At 55.2% G+C, this 18,635-nt stretch overlaps 3 protein-coding genes across 5 annotated transcripts in view; 1 reads left to right on the top strand and 2 right to left on the bottom strand.

Annotated features, from left to right (window-relative positions):
- Positions 1 to 449, bottom strand: part of EMP2 (epithelial membrane protein 2) — an 11,892-nt gene extending 11,443 nt beyond the window's left edge. The window contains exons 1-2 of one of the 2 annotated variants that reach the window (XM_077317013.1): positions 314 to 449; positions 68 to 188 (exon numbers count right to left, since the gene is read on the bottom strand). The gene's annotated coding sequence lies outside the window, so the exon portion shown is untranslated. Of the gene's footprint in view, positions 1 to 67; positions 275 to 313 lie in introns of those variants that run through there. The other variant, XM_077317012.1, reaches the window with a different exon arrangement.
- Positions 1 to 10,950, top strand: part of LOC143827451 (uncharacterized) — a 20,729-nt gene extending 9,779 nt beyond the window's left edge. Inside the window, exons 2-3 of one of the 2 annotated variants that reach the window (XR_013227318.1) lie at positions 3,238 to 5,525; positions 10,111 to 10,950. Coding sequence is in view for 1 of the 2 variants with exons in the window: in XM_077317015.1 (XP_077173130.1) it covers positions 3,238 to 3,358; positions 10,111 to 10,447 (458 nt within the window). In the remaining variant the exon portion in view is untranslated. The remainder of the gene's footprint in view (positions 1 to 3,237; positions 5,526 to 10,110) is intronic. The other variant, XM_077317015.1, reaches the window with a different exon arrangement.
- TEKT5 (tektin 5) lies at positions 10,827 to 18,635 on the bottom strand. The gene is made up of 7 exons (XM_077317010.1): positions 17,414 to 18,635; positions 16,101 to 16,184; positions 15,570 to 15,640; positions 15,161 to 15,304; positions 14,547 to 14,769; positions 13,274 to 13,428; positions 10,827 to 11,208 (listed from the first exon to the last, which is right to left on the bottom strand). Exons 1-7 carry the CDS (start codon positions 17,984 to 17,986, stop codon positions 10,992 to 10,994), a joined length of 1,467 nt encoding a protein of 488 aa, XP_077173125.1. The 5' UTR covers positions 17,987 to 18,635; the 3' UTR covers positions 10,827 to 10,991.

Genomic DNA, 18,635 nt, shown 5'->3' with positions numbered 1-18,635 from the left:
CCCCAGGAGCCTTCCAGGCATGCCCCCCACCCCCCCCACCCCCCTCTGCTCAGTTGCGCCCACTCACCCCTGGAAGCTGGAGGAGGAGGAGGAGGAGGCGGTGGCCGGGGAAGGAGTGAGGCTCTGGGGGAATTGGTGCTCCGCCTGCCGCCTCTCGGAGCCGCCAGCAGTGATGTCAGGGAGCCAAGCTGGGTGTGGAAAGAGAAGAAAAAAAACAGATGCATTTTTTTGCGTGTATCAGAAGTGCCTCTCCAAGCAGCCTGCAGGGAAGGGCGGAGGAGAGCAGGGCTTTTTTTTTGGGGGGGGAGCTCACCCGGCTGGGCAGGAAATCCCCCTCCCCAGATATTTTTGGAAACTCAGGCGTGGCTGGGAGGGGGCGGGGGTTGGCTTTCTCCAGCCGCCCCACAGAACCTGGTTCCCCCGACGTGCCTTTTGTCAAGGGCCAGGGGGTGGGGTGGGTGAGGTGGAGGGTGGAAAGGACGTTTTTTTGTGGGGGTTGCGAAATCAGGCATTTTCTAAATGCTGAGAGCTCTTTTGGCCAGCCACTTCCTTTCACACCTTGGTCTTCTTGGGGAAGGGAGAGAAATATTTGATCTGGGTCTTGAAGGCTTTCCAGGTGGGCTGGGTCACGTCTCTCTCTCCCTCCCTCCCTAAAGAGAAACAGATCGCTAAGTGGAAAATGCAGATTTGGGCAGAGCTACAGGCCTCTGGAACAGGGTTTGAAGCCAGGGTCACCTCTTAAGACCAAGCAACTTTGGTCTAAGCTAAGCAAAAGTCCAGATGAACCGCCAGGTTTTGCTGGTGCCTAAAATGCCCCAGATGAGGTGCCAGGTAGACAGCACAAGGGGGATGGACAGACAGACAGCGTCTCTCTCTGCTCCGTTTTGCCACCTGAGCTGCCGAGTTGCTTCTGGCTTCTAGCGACCCTGGGAATGAACGTTCCCCCCCCCCCCCCGGAAAGATCCAGTCGATCCATCTCCTGAGATGGGCAGGGGGTGTGGAAACGTCACTCGTGAGCAGATGGAAGCCAACCTGCCCCAGATGGGGCCAAGCCCTCAGTCCCCACGCCAAGAATGGGTCGCTAACTTTCCGAACTTGGCCCCGAAGCATTGTGGAGCTGTAGAGAAAGGGCCGGATCCTGAGGTGGCCGGGGAAAGGCTCCTCTCCCCCAAATTCTCGTTTTACGCTGACTCTGAGAGAGTCCAAAGGCTTTGCCAAGACAAGCTGGACGGCTACCTCTGGAGTTGTTATTCCTGGAGCAGACGGAGGCCTCCGCCAGACGGCTGATCTCATGCTCCAGGCGAGCGTCTCTGATTTGGCGGGCTTCTGTGGGCCTCTTGCTGGTGTGACCTGGGACTTCCCTAAGGGATGGTTGCACACACACACACCCCGGTTGCTTCTCACCTTTTTGGAGGAATCGGACCTTTTTGGGAAATTCTGGGAGGTGGGGAGGCAAAACCTGAGGAGGGCGGAGTCTGCAGAGGTGGGGAAGAGCAGCGGGGGACATGGTGCCACTCTAGGACTTCCGTTTCTCTTTGACTCTATAGTATACCATAGAGTCCATGCTTCAGAATTTGCCGTTTCCTCAAGGGGAATTGATAACTCTCGGCCCTATCTGGAGCCTACAACAAACAAAGAGAGACGGGGGTAAACAGTAAATGGAAATCACCAGGGGAAAAGCGGGGTCTGCATCACGGCGGCCCCGAAACGACCGTCACTAATGCCTCGAAAGGTGCAAAACAGTTGTTTATTAAGCATCATAAAGACAACCATCAGAAATAACCGTGCAATACTGTCAATCTGTGTGCAATAACTACAAGGGTAATACGGAAAATAATTCAGGCAAAAGTCCAACAGGTCAGTTCCACGAAGATTGAGTAGCCCTCCTGTTTCGTGGGGTGGCAGGTTACAGGGGATGAGCAATGGGGTTGTGAGTGTCCTGCATAGTGCAGGGGGTTGGACTAGATGACCCTGGAGGTCCCTCCCAACTCCAGGATTCTATGATTCACTTCAATGATTCTCTGAGAGGTGTTTGAGGCTCCCCTCCCTCCTCCCCCCCCCCCTACAAAAGTCCTTGGCAACCCTCGCCAATCTCAAGGTCGGCCAAGGACAAGAAGGGCTTCTTCCTTCCGTTTCCTGAAGCGAGATCCTTGCCAAAGAGGGTCGAGCCCAGATTCTTTGGCGAAGCACAGCCAGGACCAGGCTCACCCTTCATTGTGTTAGCGGCGTGGTTTTGTTTTTTAAATTTGATTTCTTCTCTTAGCGGAGATTATTTCCTGGAAGGGGAAGGAAGGCGGGCGGCTGGTGCATGGGAAACACGAGAATTCGGGCAGAGACACAAAATATGTACCGTTGTTCCTCGCAAAAGGGGGAAAGGCCCTTGCGTCTGCCTCCAAGTGGGTGTGGGGAGCTTGTACATTCACAATGCTGTTGCGGGCGTGTTTTGTACAAGCGGGCGTGTTTCCAGAACATGCACACTACAAAGGGGGCAGGAGGGAGAGATGCTGGATGCAAATGCAGGAAATGTGACGTCGAGGTTTAATTCCGGTGTCTTCTCTTCTGGGCTCTGCCCGAATTTCCGGCAGCTGTCCAAAGCAGGCAAAACAAACTGGGGCTTTTTAAAAATAAAGTAGAACTTTTATTCAGGATTTAAAAATGAGGCATGGACACACACACAAAGAGATGTACAAACTCCCAAGCAGAAAGAGAAAAGGAAAGAAAGAAAAGGAAAACGTTACGGATGACAATTGTAAGTCAAATTGTTATCTGTCGCACTACGATACTATATTTTTAAAAAATTCAAATCCATATGTTTGCCCCTTCAGCTTCAAGACCATAAACCCATCATTGCATTTCCCCCCCCCCAAGTACCATGTAGAAAGTCCATTCAAGGTTTCCAAGTAGCTACCGATCCTGCTGTTGTCTCTTCTTGCACTAGTTTGCACTTGTTTGACTGTCTTTACCCGCTATTCCTCCGTCGTATACACTAAGAAACTTTTCCATTTTGGAGCAGATGGCAGCCTCACTGCTGTGACCCTATAAAGAAACAATGCACCAGGTGTCGTTGTTTTCCCCCAGATTCTTAATCCCAAAAGAAATTCATCTCAGGCAAGGCACTTTTCAATTCTGCTAGTTGTATTTTCGATGACTCACTGTCTTTCTTTTTTTAAGAACTGGCTCGGGCAAGGGGCTGGCTGAGCCCGGAGAGATGATCCCTTTTTTTCTTTTTGTCAAAAGGTTCCCCGTCCCAAGCAACCCGGATGCTCCCTGTCGGCCCTCAGCAAGACACCCTTCGTCCGAGTCTCGGCGAGACATCTCAGGGCTTGACCGCTGCACGGCTCCGAACAACCACTCTCAGGTATTCGGAATCTGATTAAGGAGTGCACAGGTCAGGGCTAATCCAGGGTGGGAGAGGGAGAACCCACACAAGAAGCTGCCTCACCCTGAGCCAGACGGTATTGCCTGCTCAGCCGCTCTCCCGGGTCTCAGGCAGAGGCCTTCCCCACCCCCTCCTGCCGGGTCCGTTCTAACTGGAGAGGCTGCCGCTGGGGACCGAACCGGGGACCTTCTGCAGGCCAAGCAGAGACCCTGCCAGCTCCACCCCCAGCTCTCCAACCAGAGCTTGGGGGATGCGACTCCCCTCTTCAAGACGGAAGGAGGCCAGTGTCTCCTGCGCCCCACCCAGGCGTCTGAGGCAGAGGAGCAGGCCTGCCGTCCTGCAGGGTGGCCTTGCTGTCTCTCCTGCGCTCTCCGTTCCATATTTGCCAGCAGGGCAGGAGTCGCCGGCCGGCTCCCCAGACCTGCTTGGAAGGCCCTCTCCTGGGTGGCCCCGGCTTGCCCAATCGCCTCCCTTGTCAGATCTGGATGGGAGGAAGGTCCGGGGTGGCTGCGCAGGGCACGGCCAGGGCAAGGCCCCCTCTGCCCACCTCATGCCATCGAAGCCGTTCAGAGGTCCCCGGGGCAGGGACTGCAGGGCTCCGCGGTGTTTGCTTCCCAAGAGACGCTCCTCCTGCTCTTGAGGGCGGCGTTGTTGTCTTTCGAGGTCACTGGCTGTGCGCCTACAATGGGTCACTGCCTGCTTTCCCCTCCTTGCCAGTGGCTGCACCACGTGGGGCGAAGGAAACAGGTTTCACCAAAGCAGCGATGGGAAGGCGGGAGACTCGGTTTAATTTGTAGGAATTAGCACTTCTTTTCTTACGGAGGAATACCCAGTGTGGCAAGAAGAGCCACGATCTGAGAGAGGGTGACCCCGTGGCCTTCGCCTGTCCCCTCTGGCGTGGCATTATACCCTGTGCACTCTCTCCCCTGCCCACCCCCAAATCACCAGAAATATCCCAACCCTCAGTTAGCACCCTGGCGTTGGCCAGTGCTGTCCTCCTTCGAGCCCCACAATTACGGAAGAGCCTTCCCAGGGAGGTGCCCCTGGCCCCCTTAATTTTGATCTTCAGCTAGCAGTGGAAGACGGTTCGAATCAGGACTACGCTCGATTAAAGCAGTCCTAAATTTTGATTTTATTATTATTATATTTAATAATTGTAAACGTTTTGGTTTTGCGGGTTTTTAACGCCCTCCGTTTTGTGCGTTTCCTTTATCACGTACGCTGCCTTGAGTACCGAGGAGGTAGAAAGGCGGCTAAGAACGTTCCGGGCGCTGGAAGGTCTTTCCCAACTCCTCCCTGCGAGGGAGGCCGTATTTGAAACAAGTCACCTGCGATGCGGCACTGTGGGACATTGCCCACGCGTGGTTTCTTCTTTAAACTCGGCTGCCCAATAAACGAAGAGCTGTAGGGGAAATGGCAGCTCTCCTGGGGCTCACAACTCAAACACCGAGACCTTGGGTCTTGGAGGCTGCACACTGGCGAGATCCTTCTTCCAGACTGGTATGTTGGAGGGAGCGGAGAAACAGGGCCCGACCCCCAGCCTCCCCCCCTTCCCCACAGCTGCCTGAGAGATTTTGTCCCACGATTCAGCAGCTCTTGGGCGCCGTTTCCTTAGCTATGGCGAAACGTGTGCCCGAGCCACGTGATCGGTGGCAGCCCGGGTCAGGAGAGGAGAGCCGCCCCGACGTGTCTCGGCTGGGGCAGGAGGATTAACGAGGAGGGACAAGAAGAAAAGGGGGAGAGGCCGGCCGCTTTGGTGGGGCTGGGAAGGGATGAGGCGGCCTGACCGTCCCCACAATAGCAGCAGAGCAAGGCACTGGGGAGGGTTCCAGGGCGTGGACCCACCGCAGGGGTGGCGCGCCAGTCATTCATTCTGCAGGACAGGAACCTCCACCTGACCCAGCGCTGGCCCGAGGCCCAACTCTGACGCGGATCCTCCAGGGTTCCGGGCGCTGGAAGGTCGTCCCCGACTATTTCCGAAAAAGGAGGCCGGATCCAAGAAGAGCCACCCGCGAGGCCAAGGAAGTCACCAGCGGGACCGCCTCGTATGGAGCCTGGTTGAAGCACGAAGCCCTTGCCGGCAGGCCAGAGGGGCAGCCCAGTTCCGGGGACAGATGCCGTCCCGCAAGCAGCAGCTTCTAATCTGGTGAGCCAGGGTTGATTCCCCGCTCATCTTCCAGATACAGCCAGCTGGGTGACTTTGGCCAGTCACAGTCCTGTTCTTGCAAAAGCAGTTCATTCAGAGCTCTCTCAGCCTCACCTCACTCTCAGGGCGTCTGTTGTGTGGGAGAGGAAGGGAAGGTGATTGTAAGCTGCCTTGAGACTCCTTTGGGAAGAGAAAAGCGCATATAAGTACCAACTCTTCTTCCTCTTCTTCCTCTTCTTCTTCTTCTTCGTTCCCTTGCTTCGGACCCACCTGGCAACCCGCCGGGATCTACGCCCACCGTATCCAACTGTCGTTGAAACCAGAATCTCAAACCTCATTGTACCGTAATTCCTAATTATTCCTCGCAAGTCACGTATGAAGAAGGAAACAATCAAGGATACGCCGTTTGTTGTTCTTTCCCCCGTTTTCTTTCAGTCGAGCCGAAAGGCAGCAGGGAGGAAAAACTGTTTCAAATAGATGAATGACAGGCGGTCATAAAGTCAGCTAATCTCTGGCTGGCAGAGCTTTCGTGAAAAGTTTGTAACCCGGAGGCCAGGGCCACCTGCAGAGGGCCACACCCCCCAGGATGTAGGCCGTGGTGTGAGCTTAAGCAAAGCGAATCTTTGCAGAACCTCCCGGGCAACGCCTGACATGCAGTGATTACCCAGCCTGACTCATCCCAAGCAAAAGATCTCCCCTTTCCCCCACTCTCTTCCCAAGGCTCAAACCTGCTTGGTGAGTGAGGAAACAGGTTCTCCCACAGCCCTGCCAGGTGCAAGGAAGGTGTGGCGGTGCAGGAGCATGGTGGACAGGCTCAAACCTGGGCACAGCACAATGATTGGCAGGGAGACACTATGTTGGGCTTAGGAGTGAAAGGCAGGGCCGAGCCTCAGGCGATCCTGCTTTCTTGGGCTCTTTGGCATTGGTTGGGGGGTTGGCCCACCACATTTTGTAACTGTTAGCACCACACTTTTTCAGTATGTATCTGAAGGAGTGTGTATATTCCCAAAAATGTGCAGTTTATTGGGATTAAATGGACCACTGGCCTCAGACCCACACAGCAACCTACCTGAGTCTACCTGGAGGCAGTGAGAAATACCGTACCCCCTCCCAGAGACCAATTAACAGGCAGCAGGGCTGCTTCAAGGACTCATTCAGAGACACACCAGGCTTTTAAGTGAACCTTTGAAGCCAAGGGAATGAAGCTTTCCTCGTGGAAGCCGATTCAAGGAAAACTCAGAGACACGCAAGCGAGGTTCCTCGGTGAGTCTTCTAGGAACTCAGTTTCTCAGGGCCAGCACTGGCAGCTCTCCTGAGGCACAGGAGGCCTCTCCGGCTGCCAGGCTGAGAATTCCTGCTGCAGTCGGGCAGCATTTCCAAGGCCAGCCGGCCATCTGCTTTTCCGAAGTCTCTTCCCCGAGCCTTTTGTCTCTGTTTGCTTTCTTTTCTGTTCCCCTGGAGGCTACTTGTTTCTTCCGCCTCCAGCTGGTTTGCCGCGATAAGATCTCCCGGGCAACTAATTTACAAGGATAAGGCATCTCTTTCTCGACTCCAGGAGATACACAGCGGAGGAAGCGTGGTCCGCAGGCAGGATATTCTCGTGCCGGGCAAAGAGGAATGGCAAGTCCTTTTGAAATGTGGAAGAAAATTTTGGGATCAGCAGGATCTTTCTTTTTTTTTTCAGACGTCCACAAAGCTTGCCACCCCACTGTTTGTCCTGCACCACGGGGCCTGCCTCCTTTGCCCCAACTAGAAATTCGGCAGGAAATCAGAGGGGGAAATCAGTGGCCTCAGTCATGCATGCACAAGAGCAGGGGTCCCCAACGCAGCTCCCGTGGGCACCATGACATCCACCGATGCCCCTTAAAGAAATCAGCTCCCTCGGAGCAAAGGGCATTTTTCAGAGGGCGGACTCTATGATATACCATAAAGTCTGGAGAAAGGAAAATCCTAGAGTGGCATCATACCCCCACTGAGCTCAGCACCAGGCCCACTTACGCCCCAAACCCAGCCTGCCCACTCTGTAATGCGATGTAAAAGTAGGGGTGCCAGCCTCCAGGTGGGACCTGGAGACCCCCTGGAGTTATAGCTCATCTCCAGACGACAGAGGTCAGTTCCCCCGGGGGAAAGGGCTGCTTTGGAGGATGGACTGGCCTGCAGGGCTGTTCTCGCTGTAGTTTCTTCTCCGTCCCCGCCTCCAGCTAGCCTGGCTCCGGGCGGCCCTTGCTCCTGGTGGGTGGTGTTTGTTTACGATCTGAAAGATAGGCTGGTGGAATCCGGCCCCAGCTGCAACAGAGCTGAATGGCTGTTTGGGGTGTCCAGCTTCCCCCGGCCCCAGAGAGGAGGCGGGTCAAGATGGCAGGCCAGAAACCCAGGCCGCTGAGCGGCTGGCGATTCAAGTCACGCCACCGAGGGGGCTGGCCCAGAGTATCAGGGGCTCTAGGTTGCCCTGTCCCCCCCCTTTCCAGGCATCAAAGGGATTTTTCCACCTTAATGGATTTTGATAAATGACCCATCAGAGTTAATCTCTGATAGGGTGTATAAATTGAGTCATACAGTAAGGACGAAAAGGGAAAGTAACGTAGTGACAAAATAGCGAGTCAAAATAATAATTAAAGCAAGGGCCACAGTGAAGATTAGAAGGCCAGGCTGGATTTTGGAGATTGAGGGGGGGGGGAATCACTTGCGCATGAAATTGGGGTCACTGTGGGTGGGCGGGTAGTGGTGAGTTCCTGCATTCTGCAGGGGTTGGACTAAATGACCCCGGAGGTCCCTTCCAACTCCAGGATTCTCTGATTCTAGGAGAAAAGGATTGGAAGGAAGCACCTTTTACACATTTGTCGAATATGCTCTGTGGTGAAAGGCAAATTCTCGGAGTAGTCGTCTGAATGGCTTTGCATAACCCCCTTTTCTGTATCCCTTTACATCTTTGTTCTTATTCCTTTTAAAAACAAAGTATTGGCATCAAGGTATTTAATATTTATCTACCTTTTTCTATTTTCTATTGCTATCTTTTAAGATGTTTTAATTCCTGGTTTTAATGGACGCTTCTGTATCATCTTATGCTGGTCTATGACCGTAATAAAACTAACTAAACTAAACTATTTGATTTTTAAAAAAACATCCCTTCCAGGCCATTGAGCTCCCTTCCCCCGGGCACCGGAGCCCCTCCCCCTCCCCAACGCCTGCTGTGGCCACGATCCAGACACAGGTGAAGCTCCCTTCTCCCCAGCCCGACGCTCAGGCCTCTAGGGCACTCCGGACCCTCCCCACCCCCCCCCCATCTCCTGGGATCTCTGAACCCAGAGTTGACCGCTGTACGAGGAGGGGCTTTTCTGGGTTTGGCCCAGTGGGGACTGCCCCATGTTAGGGAGGCTCCCGAGGAGGCCCTCCTTCCTCACTGAGAGCCTTTGTTCGGGCCGCGGCCGTCGCCACACACCCACCCGGCCTAGTTCTCGGCATACTTGGCCGTGGGAGCCCGGGCCGCAAGAAATCCGCTTTGTCCCAGCGGTGAATCAGGAGGTGCCGGGTGACATTTAGCAGAAGCACAACCCTAGCGAAATCGGCCTCGCCCACCCTGGGCAGCCACGCCGGGGGCCCCCCCCTCCCCGGGACTCCCCCTCTCCTCCTGCCCAGCTCCTGCCCTGGAGCCGCTCTGGCAGGAAAGGGGCAGGGGGGTTCCCAGGGATGCCACCCTCCAGGTGGTGGCTGGAGTGCTCCTGGAATTACAACTCCTCTCCAGCCAACTTAAAGGGCTGCTAAAGGGGAGGGGGATACAAAAGGACAGGGGGGGGAGGGTGACTTTCAGTTCCTCTATATACTATCATAGAGTAACAGGTGACAACTTGATTTATTGTCGTACTTCTTGCCTTCTTCCCCCCCCCCCTTTCTTTTACGTTTCTCTTCTTATTTGGCAATGTGTAGTCTTTTTTCCCTTTTTCCTTTGAGAAAAGGGCTGCTTTGGAGGTTTCCCTCTGCAGCCTTGCGCTCTTGCTGAGATTCACAGCAGGCACTTCCTCCAGAGCAACTACTGGCTCTCCAGATGTCCGTGGACTACAATTACCATGAGCCCCTGCCCCCGGCAGGGGCTCATGGTAATTGTAGTCCACGGACATCTGGAGAGCCACCTTTGGCCACCCCTAGCGTTTGACCCGTTTTTACCAAGGAACTTGCCAACAGGACAACGTTGAGACATTCTGGAAGCAAGACGGGGCCAGATGCAGATTTCCCAGAATAAATACGAATATGTATTTGGTCCTTGAAGCCGAAAGCATCTCAAGGAAGGGAAGGGACGTGTGCTAAGGAAGCCGCCTGCAGGTGTTGAACCAGGCTCAGTTTTCTGCTCCGCGTAGATGTCTGGACCGAGGCAGAAGGCAAAAAGTGGCCAGGGAGGAGGACTGGAGGGGGGTGGGGGTGGGGGACGACAGCTTGCATCTTGCCACGTTCCAGAGCCCTTTGTCGGCACGAAATGGGTGTTTGCTTCTCAATCGCAGAAGAATGTTCCACATGCAGGGAGCCTGACGGCGTCAAGAGGCATTTTAATTGCTTATTTTTTGTGTGCCCCCCCCCCTCCCCACCCTTGCAGGATCCAGAAAGAGGGAACAACGCAGCACTTTGTATTCGGCACAAGCTCCGGGACGGCTGAAGACGGACAAGAATGCCACCGGCCGACGGACAAAGAACGGCATTCCCGGACTCGGCAGGCAGCCGCAGCGGGGCCACGTCCAACTATGCCGCCAGGGTCGCTCTGGAGAGTTCAGGCCACTCGCTCGCAAAGGACAGAAACGCGGAGGGGCCGTCTTTACGCTCCAGATGGCACAAGCGACGTTTGGCTCACACAGCCAGGAATCGAGTCCTGGAATTGTCACAGGGCAAAACACGCTAAGCGTTTGAGGACGTTTAAAATCCCTCAGCTCTTCTGAAGCTTCATCGGGGGAGAAAGCAACACTCCGTCAAAGAGCAGAGTGGTTTCGGATCCAGGGTAGAAAGACAGACGGACTCACGTTCCAGCGGCACCTGAAGAAGCGAGCCGTGACCCCCGAAAGCTCCTCCTCTGCCACAAATTGCGTTAGTCTTGAAGGTGCTGCTGGACAATGGCTCTTTCCTACCGATAAATAACAAACCCCCCCTGGCCTCTGTCCTCTCCAGATCCGCTGCAATCCCAGGCGATCTCCAGCTTCCACCTGCAGATTGGCAACCCAGCCTGCCCTCCGGCCAATACTCCTTCCCCAGAATCACCCTCCCTCCCTCCCGTGGGGAGACCCAATTCCCATAAGTGAGCAAAGCAGGCCTCTCCGTTCGTTTGGTTCCGCTCACGTTTATTTCCATCGGGGTTCTGTTTTGTTTTTCGCCTACGGTCAGCTACAGGGGGGAAAAAAATAATCCTACGAGCGAGCAAACGTCCCGTCCTGCGATTCGCGCGTCCCAGGAGCAGGGGGGGGGCGGCGGCGGTGGGCCGGGGCGCCCTCAGGTGTAGCCCACCAGGCGGGGGGTGCTGGGGAAGGTCTTGCGCATGCCCATGCACTTCTCCTTGTCGATGAAGAGGGAGTTGGCCTTCACCAGGAGGTCGTGCTCCAGCCGGGCCTTGTTGAGGATCAGCAGCTGCAGGGTGTCCTGCGCCTCCCGCAGGCGCAGCTTCAGGGTCTGCAGGGTGTCGTCGATGGTGAAGACCTCGTTCACCAACCTGGGAGCGGGGGGGGGAAACGAGGGAGAGGTCACCCCGCCGGAAACCGCACTCCGGGCCGGGTTCGTGGCGCCCTGGGCTGCTCTCCGCAGCCTGGCGGAATGCTGTCGTCTGCCTCGAATCTTGGGGAGACAGGCGGACGACAAAGAAAGGTATTCTCTGGCTGGTGGTCTGAAGCCACAGAAGGAAGCTTGAGACGAGGGGCAACTTTTAAGACCAGCAAAGTTTCGTCCTGGGGATAAGCTTTCATGTGCCTGAATAAAGCTTTGTGCGTCTTAAAAGTGCCACTGGTCTCAAACTTTGCTCTCTACTCTGTTCAGCCCAAAAGTTTTGCACTTAATCTCACTTTTCCCCCCAGGTGGGACTTCCAATGTCATTCTCCCACCCACCCCCCATTTCCCCACAACAACCCTGTGAGGTAGGTCAGGGAGCACGAGAGACGAGGCAGGCCCTGCATCTTCTTCTGCACCGCCAGCATTTAGGACGGACGATATTGAGTTTGGTTCCCGACTTGAGAAGTGTGCAAAGACGGGCTTGTCTGGCACACCCTTTCCCTTCCTTAGCGGAGGGCGGGAGGGAGGGAGGGCCGTATCCCACCGTCGGGGCAGGAAAACCTCTTTGATCTTGGGCCAAGGTTTGTCAGCACCTCCAGCTGCAGGAGATGCAATCTCACCCACCCACGGAGGGCCTGCAGAGGTGCGCTGAAGAAAAGGCCAGCCCCGCTCTGCCACCAGGGACTCTCCCAGACAATTTGCACCCTGAGGGCTGTAGCCACTCTACTGCCTGCAATAAACCCCCCTGTCCCTACTTCAAGGGAAGGTGGGGGGGCAGGCACAGGCTGTAGAGACAATAAAAGTTGAGTCCGGGGGCACCTTTAAGGCAAACCAAGTTTTGTTCAGATGAATGTGCACGACTTCAGAGAAGTCAACCAAGCATTCCATGTAGGTCGGAGGTGGGGAGGGTGTTGCCAGAATGGCTAATTAGTTTCCAGATGCATAAGCAATAAATGTAGCTAAGTAGGTGAAGGCAATTGGGAAGACCCATGAAGAGCATCCAATTAGCACACAGCATAAGCAAAGAGTTTGCAGACAGATGTGAGCATGACGTTAGCATAGGTAGTGAGACAAGGACCTGATATTTCTGTTAAGGCCTGAGGATTCCATTGTTCTGAGTATTGCAATAACTTGTAGTTTAGCAATCTCCCACTCTAGTCTATTGCTGAAATTCCTTTGCAATAGAACAGCTACGTTGAGGTCCCCCGTTGAATGTTCTGGAAGGCTGAAGTGTTCCCCTACAGGTTTCTCGGTTTTGTGATTCATGAGGTCAAATTTGTGTCCATTTATCCTTTAGTGTACGGTTTGGCCAGTTTGGCCAGTAGAGAGTGGAAGGGTATGAACACGCCTTATGATACCGCACAAAATCTTATACCCAGAATTAAACTTTGTTGGTCTTAAAGATGCTGCGGAACTCAAAATTTGCTCTCTTTAAAAACAAACAAACAACTAATAATGTAAAAAGTGGAATTAAAAAGGCAGAAGACGAAATGGGTGTGGTGACCTACAATAATCATTGTTGCAGAGGAAAGTCACCAAAAATTCAATGCATGCCTCTGAACTCCTAGAAATCTGTCCTTCCCCGGTACAGACTTATCCTTGACGGATCTGTACCTGGCTTGTTAGTTTTCCACGTTCCCATTTTCTTGGCTTGTAAGTTCCTGTTTCTTTGGCGGGAGGTCTGTTTCCTGTGTGTCTTGCACCCTCTAGTGGCCAATTTTCCATTACATCCTTGTATATCCAGCATACCTTCTTGGCCCATTGAAACCGCAACCTTTTAGGCCAAACATAATCCAATGTAATATCGAATTGACCACTAGAGGGGACAAGGTGTGTGTGGAACAAGAAAAAAAATGAAGAAACGGGAACTTACAAGGGAAACTGCATCGCATCTAAAAGTTTGCTCGGAGAGAAGAGCTAAGTTAGTTCTCATAAAGCTACCGTTGGAATTTGGGTGAATTTGACGGCCCTTTCTAGGGCCGCACCTGGGGGGGGGGGCAGGCGATGCTTACTTGAACTGGGGGACGTCCCGGCAAAGCTCCATATTGGGCCGCCACGTCCTGGCTTCCAGGCGAGTCTGGGCCACTTTGAGCGGGCACTCCTTGGCCATTATCGCTCTTTCCAGCAACATGATCGTGTTCTCTGTCTGGAATATTTCCTGGAGGGTCTGCAAAGAGAAAGAACCCCGAGGACGGCCATTGAGAAACCCAGAACCAAACTCGTCCCCTTCAGTGAGCAAAATGGTGTCTAAACAAATGAAATGGAGAAAGTGTGCCCCCTCGGTTCCTCTCCCCGGTCCACGAGTACGCAAGGACTCCCCGGCCGAGGACAGCAGGGTTTTCCAGGCCAGCCCTCTCCACCCGCCCAGCAGACTCCAAGTAATCCAAGCAGGAAGTCTGTTTGCCCAGAAGCCACCTAAATAAACCGGAGCACAGTAGAACTTCCTGCCTGAGAGCGCCCTGAGGGACCTGCCTACTCAGACGCAGCCAGCTGTTCTCTCTCTTCCGAAGGAGAATATTATTCGGCCCCGGAGGTGAACTCCCATTTCTGCTCGGACGTCTTTTCAGCCGGGGGGGGGGGGGGAGAGGCTGCCTGTGGTTTTAAGGTCAGGCTGCATCCCCTGGCGGCTGTCTCCTTCCTTTTCCTTTTCCGTTTTAAAATTAAGAATGGCAAAGGGGTGCCGGCAGGAGGGAGGGGGATCATCTCCTTAAGGCTAGCCCCTCCCGACTTGCCCCAAGGGGGCTTGGGTCACACCACACCACTATGCATGAGACCCAAATGATTTCACGACTTCTGAAGTAGGGATGCCAGCCTCCAGGTAGGCCCTGGAGATCCCCTGGACCTGCAGCTCCTCTCCAAACTAGAGAGATCAGTTCCCCTGCTTGGGAGTGGGGACTTTATGGCCTTATGTTGGAACATGTAGATCTGTGGGGCGCGTAAAAAGAATTTCCTGTGGGGGAGGGGCATCAGAGGAAATGTGTACTTGGCATCTTTAGATCACTTCTCCTGATTGGCTTGTTTGGAGACTTCCTGCTCTTTTGAGAACAACAGTTAGTCAGTTAAACGGGACTCTTTCTCTCTCCTCGTTTTATTTACACAGTTGTTTCTTGTGTACATAAAGCTGTTCCGTTCTTCTACGCGGCCCGGTGCGCTGCTCCTCTTAGCATATTTAAACTCTGCCAACACCTTAACCCTCAGACCTTATCCTCAGACCCCGTCCCCCGCAGGCTCCACCCCCAAGCTCCAGGCGTCTCCCAGCCCCAAGTGGGCCACCGGGCCCCTGACCTTGGCTAGCTGGGCCTGCAGCTTGTTCTTGGCATCGGCCACCTCCGAGATGCGCCTGTTGAAGGCCAGGTTGGTGTCTGTGTACTGCCGCCACATGTCCTCGGAGGTCCTCTCCAGGGTGTGGTCCGTCTCCTCGCGGAGGACGGCCGAGTTGGACCGCGCGTTCTGGGAGTACCGGATGTTGTCGTCGCTGAACTTTGCCCACGTTTCAGGGACGGAGACTCTGGAAGGGAGAAGTCGGGGGCAGCTGCCTAGAGGGGCCCTCTGCCGCGAGGTGAGGGGTTTCGAGGAAGCCGAAACAGAGAGCTTTCGTTTTGTATCTCATACCCGAATATTCCCCACTGCTCCCTTTAACAATAGGGTTTTGTCAGCAAAGCACTCTGTACTCGTGTCTAGGGTTCCCAACTTCCAGGCGGCAGCTGGAAGCTCCCAAGACTAAGACTGATCTCCAGGCGACAGATCAGTTTGCCAGGATAAAATGGCCGCTCTGGAAGGTGGACGCCATGGCGTTCTGGCCCACTGAAGCCCCTCCCCTCTCCCAACCCCGCCCTCCTCAGGCTCCACCCCCAAAATCGCCAGGTATTTCCCAACCGAGAGCTGGTGGTTCGACTCACGTGCCGTCGATTTTTTCAATGCCATGGTAGTAGTTGATGCTGTCGGACGTGTTCCTCAGGTTGTAGCATTTCTCATCGATGAAATGGGCGGAGCTCTTGTCTCCCAGGTCCCTCTCGAGGGCATGCTGGGCGTCGCGGTTAATGCTATGAAAAAGGATCAAAAGTATTTTAAAAAGGCTCAGCCCATGGCCCAACTGCCCAGCTTTCCTCTTTGGAAGAAAAGGTTAACCCTTTTTGTTGCAGAGGTATAAGGGGAAAGGTGTTCAATGGCACCCGGTCATTAAAACCTCCTTCTTAATTGACAGCCATTCGCCCGCGGGTCCCTGTTTGTGGCTACCAAATCAGTAATGAATGAGGCGGGACTCGTTAACTGCCGTCTAAATACTGGACTACGTTTTCCAGCGCTTACTTTAGCTGCTGATCAATTCTTTCCGCAAGTCTTCTCATTTTCTCTTGGCACGATCGGATCAGATCCACTTCCTGCAACAGAAAAGGTCTGCCCATCAGCAGTTCGACCAAAAGGAAAGCAGCAATTCCGCGCTCCCTGAAACTGTCCACGCAATGCAACCCAAATCCGGAGTTCGGGCTCGTACGCCCGCCCCACCATGTGCCATGGAACAATGTTTCCCTCTCGCTGAATTATTTGTATCTGAGGCTCATTTCACGCACGTTGGATAATGAATGAACTTTCGATGCTCTCTAGCAATTGTTTGCAAGGAGATTTCCTGGTTCCACACAGGAAAACCCAACAGCAAAAGCACACGGGAAGTGAAATGAGCCTTCACGGTAGCTGATGAAACAACATTAAAATGCAAACAATGGAAATACTTTAGACTGCTCAAGAGCGCAAAATTGACACAAGCACGAAATTCGAGGGCGCTGCTTGTGGGGAACCGGGGGCAGGAGGGGGGGGGTTCAGGTGGCCAGAAAAACTTCGTACCTGAATGAGATTCTTTTCCACATCGTCGTGAACCAGGTCGATGCCCATGCGTTTCTCTCGGCAGTATAAGCACTCCAAAGCCACCTGCAAGGAAGAGGAAGAAAACGACCCTCAAATGATTCTTGAGGGCTGTTCGGTCGTGGTTCAGAGCGGCGGCTTCTAATCTGGAGAACCCAGTTTGGTTCCCTGCTCCTCCTCCCCGTGCAGCCTGCTGGGACACCCTAGGCCATCTCCAGTTCTCCCAGAGCTCTTCTCAGAGCAGCTCTCTTAGAGCTTTCTCAGTCTCCCATGTTTGTTGGGGGTAGAGGAAGTGAAGGCGATTGTCGGCCACTTCAGGACTCCTTCAGGTAGGGAAAAGCAGAGCATCAAAGCCCGGCTGTTCTTCTTCTAGGATGTTTCAGGAGGGCAGCCCCACTGGCTGCAGGAGAAGAGCCTTCGGGACTCTCAAGGTTTTCAGGGCACAAGTTTTTGAGAGCCAAAGCTCTAAAGGGACCTTTGACTCACAAAATCTCATACCCAAGAAGTCTTGTGAGTCTCCTGCCAGGGTCGATCTCGGGGTTTTTTGCCCTGCTTTTTAGCAACCGATTTCCAGCAAGAGGCTTGCTACTCGCGTTCCCGTGGGGACATTCCGGGCTTAAGCCATTTGCAGTTCCCTTTCAGAAGACAACCTCGGTGTCCCCGTCTGAGGCCAGAAGGGCCACGGCTGTTAAACGGGGGATAAGGAGAAACTTTCCTGCCTCTCAAGCAGAGGCTGGCTCAGCGGCAGAGGGAAGCGTCCCGTGCCCCCTCGTGGCCAGATCCGGAGGTTCAGCGCAGTAGGAGCGGTCAGCTCTGCCTTTGCCAGAGGGCGTTTGGCTCTCCGGAACATGGGGACGGACACACTTTAGGGCCTTTTTTGAAACGCCGAGTCGCAGCTGACTTGCAGCAGCCTTGTGGGGGTTCCAAGGCAAGAGATGTTCAGAGGGGGCTGACCCTGCTTAGCTTCCGAGAGCCGATGAAACTGGGCTGCCCAGGGGAGGACAAGAAATGTTCCGCTCTGGGTCGCAATATTGGCCTTCTTTTGTGGCCTCCCATCCAAGTCCTAAGCAGGGCCAACCTTGCTTAGCTTTCAAGGCACGACAAGATCGTAGGGCTGCCAGGTTGCTCCTTGCCATCGGCAGGGGGGCCTGACTCTCACTCAGTGGGGTGCAATGCCACACAGTACCCCCCTTCCAAAGCAGCCCTTTTCTCCAAGGGAATCGACCTCTGTCGTCTGGAGAGGAGCTGTCATTCTGGGGGATCCCCAGGTCCCGCCTGGAGGCCGGCATCCCTACCTGCAGGGGCCCCTGGGCTTCGTCGGCCGCGCACTCCAGGCGCCTCTTGGCGGTGTCCAGGGCGCGGGTCTCGGTCAGCAGCCGCTCCAGCTCGTAGTTCAGCTCGGAGCGCCAGAAGTCGATGTCGGCCAGCCGCTGGCCCAGGTTCTTGCCCGAGTCCTCCTGCTGCTGGCGGGTCAGCTGCTCCTTGTCCTGCATGAGGCGCCCCGAGTCGGAGTTCAGCCGGCCGGCCCAGTGGCGGTAGGCCTCCGAGCCTTGGAACTGGGCGCGGTTGGCGTTGAACCAGTCCTGGGGGGTGTAGCGGGCGTACAGGGAAGTCCGCATGGAGGGCAGGACGGTGGGGGGCCGCAGCGGGGCGCAGAGGCGCCCTCCCCCTTGCCCGTCCCCATTGGGGCGGAAGGAGGAGACCTTGTAGAACAAGCTCGGCCTCCAGGAGCTCAGGTAGCGATAGCCAGGCAGGTAATACGACCGGTAGCTCTCGTGGCTGATGCTGACGGGGGCCGGTTCCGGCAGCAGGCAGCTTTTCCGGGGGCCGCAGTAGCTGGCCGTCTGCGTGGTTCCGAGGAATTCCATCCCACCCCGCCGTCCAGCCCCCCAGCTCCGGGGGCTTCGTCGCGGGCCACTTTCGACCGCCCAAGCAGTGAGGCCGGTGTCACTTTGGGGGGTTTCTTCCTCCCAGCTGCTGCCCTGGCCACTGTGACCCAATGGTGGTGTCACAGAAGGTGGGTCTGGGCCTCAGGGCCCCCCACCCAGGGGCTCCACCTGGCCCAGCCGGGTTCAGGGCTAGAAAAGCCCCTGCAGATTTGAAGGAGAAGCACCAGCCCAGCGAGGCGGCCTTGGAGGTGCCGTCCTGGGCCAAAGCGGTCATTCTCTTCTGGGGACCTCTCTCTCGGTCATCTGGGGATGAGCTGTGACCCTGCTGGAGGCCCAGGCCCCACCTGGAGGTTGGCAGCCCTGGGCCTCAGTAGGGTGGGGGCCGTGCCACAGAGTCCCCTTCCCAAAGCACCCTCCCTCCCCAGGGAGACGGGTTCCTGTAGCCTGGAGCAGAGCTGTCATTACAGGGAATTCTCCAGGCCCCGCCTGGAGGCTGGCGTCGTTCATTTGGGCCAGTCGCACTCTTTCTGCCGAGCCCACCTCACAGGGTTGTTGTGAGGGTAAGAAGGAGGAGGTGGCAGGATGGGTGGGGGGGGCAGAGCCGGGGGCGGAACCCGAGCGCGGGGGC

The sequence above is a fragment of the Paroedura picta genome, chromosome 17 (assembly GCF_049243985.1).
Source record: "Paroedura picta isolate Pp20150507F chromosome 17, Ppicta_v3.0, whole genome shotgun sequence".
Taxonomy (NCBI): domain Eukaryota; kingdom Metazoa; phylum Chordata; class Lepidosauria; order Squamata; family Gekkonidae; genus Paroedura; species Paroedura picta.
This window is presented reverse-complemented; position numbering and strand designations above follow the sequence as displayed.